Source organism: Osmerus mordax, chromosome 24 (assembly GCF_038355195.1).
Source record: "Osmerus mordax isolate fOsmMor3 chromosome 24, fOsmMor3.pri, whole genome shotgun sequence".
Taxonomy (NCBI): domain Eukaryota; kingdom Metazoa; phylum Chordata; class Actinopteri; order Osmeriformes; family Osmeridae; genus Osmerus; species Osmerus mordax.
In genome coordinates, this window is record NC_090073.1 from 10,910,898 (window position 1) to 10,915,828 (window position 4,931).

The window sequence follows — 4,931 nt, forward strand, 5'->3', positions numbered from 1 at the left end:
ATAACACAGAGATGTATACTAGCATTACCTCACATTTGTCAATAGACTATGCTAACCTCATTAAAATGAGCTATTGCTAGGCCAATATGATGAGTAATTGGGGCCTTCCCTAGTGATTTTTCACTTTCTAAGGTTCACATCGTTACCTTGAATGTAGGAAGGATCAGTAACTCAGGTAAGTTTTCAAGCACGTCACATCCTGCATGTCTTCACAGCAGGTCAAGGGTGTGGCGCTGAAGTGTTCGTGAGTCACGAGAGGTCGCATTGAAAATCATCAGGTAAGACCCGCCAGATATAATCAGTTTATTTTACGACGCTTGTTGAAAGTCATACATTTTATCTTTGTAACAGTTAACTATTTTAATCTATTAGTTTTGGTTTTGTATTAAGCTATGTCTACTTGAGTAGATTTAATCATTTCAGGGTTCCCGACACTATGGGACGTGTCATCTGTTGCGTTTTCAACGCTACGTTTTTTGTGTTTTTGTTTTAGTTTTCGCTAACGACTATCGAAATGGCTTCTTTATGGGTAAGGATACCTAATGAATCATTTTGATGTAATTTTTCATCATGATTATTTTTGTTCGGCCACTTTGTTTTTAACACTGAAAAACAACTGCAGGATGATTTGGAGAGCTGTGTCACGGACGCTCCCAACTCTTTCGCTGCTGTTGTAAGTCAACTTTACTAGAGCACCTACCGGGTTAAGGACTGGGGCTTCATCGATCCAAATAGTTCTGCATGGATCCTTCTTGGACTTATTATATAGGACAGGAGATACACACTTCTTACCATCATGTCAACTGTTGTTGTTGTTAGTGGTGGGGTTGAAGTGCTAAAGGGCTTTGTGATCGGTTGTGATGAGGTGGATGTATACTAAAGACTGATTTGCTGTGCAGACTGGGGACAGAGGGACCATCAAACCCAAAGCTAACTTCAATGCAACAGAAGATGCTGTGGCTCTTAAAAAGGCCATGAAGGGATTAGGTGACGGCACAATTTTCATTGACTGTATATGTTCATGAACTGCTTTTAAGTCTTGAATGATTTAGGCTTCTGGAGAGTTGACAAAGAAGCTCCTCAAAACAGTGAACACCATCATCAGCTGGCACATTAGCAGTCTCTGTGTTGTCTAACCAGCAAGCCTTGGCTCTCCTTCCCAGGCACCACAGAGGAGACTCTGATTGACATCCTAACTCACAGGACTAATGCTCAGCGTCAGGTGATCTGTAAAGCTTATCTGGAAGACGCTGGCAAAGTAAGAGCTCTCTCTCTCACTATCTATCTCCCTTTCTCTATTTCTCTCTCACTTTCTCTCACTTTCTTTATCTCTTTCACTGTCTATCTGTCTATCTGTCTATCTGTCTCACTGTCTCACTGTCTATCTCTTTCACTCTTCTCTCTATCTCTCTATATGTCTCCTGCTCTCTCTCTCTGATGTTATGAGGACAGCTACACCATCTCATCCTACTGACCTATGTTTCTACCAGACGTTGGTGCAGGACGTGAAAGGCGACACCCACGGGCACTTTGAAAAGCTGCTGGTGGCCCTGGCCACGCCCCCAGCCTTGTACGACTGTCAGGAAGTCAGGAGAGCCATGGAGGTGAGCCACCTCGTCATGTACTTCCTGTGTTGTTCGAGTGGTCTAAACCATCCCAGCTCACTGGACAACTGTCCTCTCACAGGGAGTTGGAACCGATGACAGCATCTTGATAGAAATCTTCTCTTCAAGGTCCAACCAACAGATAAAAGTGCTCTGCGATGTCTATTTGAAAGGTAAGCATTGAGAGTTGAACTCACTTTTCTTTACCCTCCATAAGTCAATAAGGCCTGAATGTTCAGACGGATGGACCATTCCCTGTGCTGTGTGTTATCTTCCACAGAAACAGAGAGGAAGTTGACTTTTGATCTTAAGAAGGAAACCACAAAAGAATTTGGCACCACTATTCTCCTCCTTGCTCAAGTATGTCTGCTAGACTCCACACTAGAACCCAGTTCAATTTTGGCAGAAGCCAAATAATGGCTGGACTGTCAATTTGAAAATACAGAATCCAAACTATACGGTCGGTGCCAGTAAAATTATCAGATATCTTGTTGTGTAAATGTGTTGTTGTTTGCCAGGGCAAGAGAGACGAGAGCACACAGGTGGATGCAGGGAAAGCAAAAGAAGATGCCAAGGTAGCATAGTGTTATCTTTTACCTCTCAATCAACTGTCAGTCTTGTCATAACATGAGAACACATCACACCTTGATGGAGAAGTAAGAGAGATGTTTGTGGATCTGTCGTCACCAGGCTTTGTACAATGCTGGAGAGAAGAAGTGGGGAACGGATGAGGCCAAGTTCATAGAGATCTTGTGCCAGAGGAGCATTCCTCAACTCAGACAAAGTAGGCCCCCGCCTCTGTCCTGAACTAAACTAAACAGTTAAACGCCCTTGCGTTAAAGTAAGGACTTTAGGACTTAAGGACTTCTGATATCTGAATGACTTGATGTGGGTACGTGCTTCTGCTTCGCCAGCGCTGGTGGAGTACCACAGCCTTAGTGGGAAGACTCTTCAGCAGAGCATCGAGGGGGAGATGTCTGGACCTCTGGAAGACCTGCTGGTGGCTATCGGTACTAAACACACTCGTACACACAGATACTACCGTTTTTTCACTGTACTGGTGGTCAATTTTGGTTAGATGCCGTAGTTAGCCAGCTAACAGAGTGCGTTGTTAAACGACAGGAACAACATGCTGGATTGGTGCCGCCTCCTGATGTTAGCGCTGATGCTAACAAGGGTTTATTTGTGTTCTTTTACCAGTGAAGTGTGTGAAGAGTGTCCCTGCATACTTTGCTGAGCTTCTCCATCAGAGCATGAAGGTACCTCAGCCTGTCTCATAATGTGACCCAGGGTTCCTCAAGAGAACCCTGGACTGTGACCGAGGGTTCAAGAGCACCCTTGAGAAGAGAGCACCCGGGGCTCCATGTGTGTTTCCACATGTGTGTTTGTGTTGATCATGCCTGCTGTCTGAGTGTGTCTGTGCTTGCAGGGAGGGGGCACCGACGAGGCCACACTCACCCGCATTATGGTGAGCCGCTCGGAGGTGGACCTGCTGGACATCAGGGCTGAGTTCAAGAAGCAATACCAGCACTCCCTGCACTCTGCCATCAAGGTGAGGAGAGGAGGTGGGGAGGTCATGGTGAAGGTTATCCTGGAGGATGTGGGGGGCGTGGCCTACGTGTGGGCGTGGCCTACGTGTGGGCGTGGCCTATGTGTGGGTGTGGCCTACGTGTGGGCGTGGCCTACGTGGGCTCTGGTTTTGAGCCCTTCCCTGTCCTACTTCCGTCTCTAGTCTGACGTGTCCGGAAACCTGGGGGCCTGTCTGCTGCAGATATGTGGAGGGGACGACTGACTCCACTCCGGGGACGACTGACTCCACTCCGGGAGAGATTTCAGGGACTGTTCTGTTGGTCTTTAGGACAGTACTGACAGTTCCTACTGCATCTACACTCAATAAATCAATACTCATATTTCTTATCATTATCTACTTCTTTTCAAATGAAACTCTTTAAAAATTAAAGCATATACATGCAGTTGATAGTATAGGAAATAATGAAAGTTTGAATGTACATAAATGGTACAACTGTTTGAAGGTGTCAGGATAGAACAGCTAACTTAAGAGCCACAAGACTTAAGGAGGTTAGAAAGTTTATTTTCTCTCTTCAAAGTCTCATACCCATCGAAACTATCAGAAGACTGTACTGACCCTCTGGAGGAGACGATGCATGATAGGACCTTCTCAGCTGCTTCTCCTCAACTCGTGGTTCCTCGAGATATGTGGTTAGAAGTACAGTTGAGGTAGACAATCTTTACAGTGCAAACATTAGGAATTTAATATCAGTGAAAAGGAAGGTTGTTGATGTTTGCTTAACAGTTTGTCAAGCATGTTTTTAGTCATGCAATAAACATGTACTGTGTAAGTTATGTTCAGGCAAACATTGCAAAGTTGACATAATACATAACCTATATAATAAAAACACCAACTATGTGCTATTTTGTGTTTTGTAGGTGGTTCATTCCTAACTTCTCTCTGTTTGTAAACACAGTATTCAGTATTCCTGTCTCACTGTGTCCTGGCTCCTCTGTCTGATAGTGTCCAGCAGATGGGGATGTTGTCTCTTCAGACCAACGGGACTCGGGGCTGTGACTGGTCTCCTTGATACAACTGCCTCGATGTTAGGATCCCCTTTTCTCTCTGAGGTTAGGATTCCTCATTTACACACAGATCTGTTATAAAGAGTGTTCAGCCCTGTTTTGCACCTAAAGACAGAACCTGGTTTCAACTCTCAGCATTCTTAGGCCTCTGAGCTGGCCTGCTAGCATCTGTTACCTCGCTGGAGAGCAAGACACAGGCCGGCTCTGAGGCGGGCCTGTAGTCCATTAAGGAAGTTAGTAAATCAATGCTTCTCATTTTCCACAACCTTGGAGTCCCTGAGTCTAATGCTGTAAGACTTGGGCAAGAGGTTCCAGGAATACAAACGCTGCCTGTTGGTGTTGAGGGTGGTTGGAGGTTACAAAGATTATTGAGAGAAAACATCTGAAATATGTAGGAGCAGCATCCTTTAATATAACTGTCCTGCTTGGACTTTCTTCTTCTCTGTTTCAACGAGTGGGAGAGAAAACAAATACTCCCAAACAACATATTTATCTTCCCACCTGTGTGTGTGTGTGTGTGTGCGCGTTGTGTGTGTGTGTGTGTGTGTGTGTGTGTGTGCGTTTGTGTGTCTGTGTTTTGGGGAGAGAGATGACATTTCGGTGAGTAAAAAGGTTGCTTTAGTGAAGATGCTATTTGCGATTCCTATCTTTCTTATCAAGACCACAGAGTCAACAATGTAACTGGTAAACCAATAGGGATCCCACCCAGGAAACAGTTTGAAACAGCTTTGT

At 44.9% G+C, this 4,931-nt stretch overlaps 1 protein-coding gene across 3 annotated transcripts; it reads left to right on the plus strand.

Annotated features, from left to right (window-relative positions):
* The first annotated feature begins 215 nt into the window (after window positions 1-215).
* On the plus strand, window positions 216-3,519 carry anxa3a (annexin A3a). Of its 3 annotated transcripts, none has more exons than XM_067227797.1 (13): window positions 216-278; window positions 494-529; window positions 900-987; window positions 1,164-1,258; window positions 1,491-1,604; window positions 1,687-1,777; window positions 1,885-1,964; window positions 2,123-2,179; window positions 2,295-2,388; window positions 2,519-2,614; window positions 2,805-2,863; window positions 3,034-3,156; window positions 3,337-3,519. In XM_067227797.1, exons 2-13 carry the CDS (start codon window positions 515-517, stop codon window positions 3,394-3,396), a joined length of 972 nt encoding a protein of 323 aa, XP_067083898.1. In that variant the 5' UTR covers window positions 216-278; window positions 494-514; the 3' UTR covers window positions 3,397-3,519. The 3 variants fall into 3 exon arrangements, with proteins under 3 accessions (XP_067083898.1, XP_067083899.1, XP_067083900.1); XM_067227798.1 differs by having other exon boundaries at window positions 227-278; window positions 424-529; XM_067227799.1 differs by lacking the exons at window positions 216-278; window positions 494-529 and adding an exon at window positions 557-673.
* The last annotated feature ends 1,412 nt before the right edge of the window (window positions 3,520-4,931 follow it).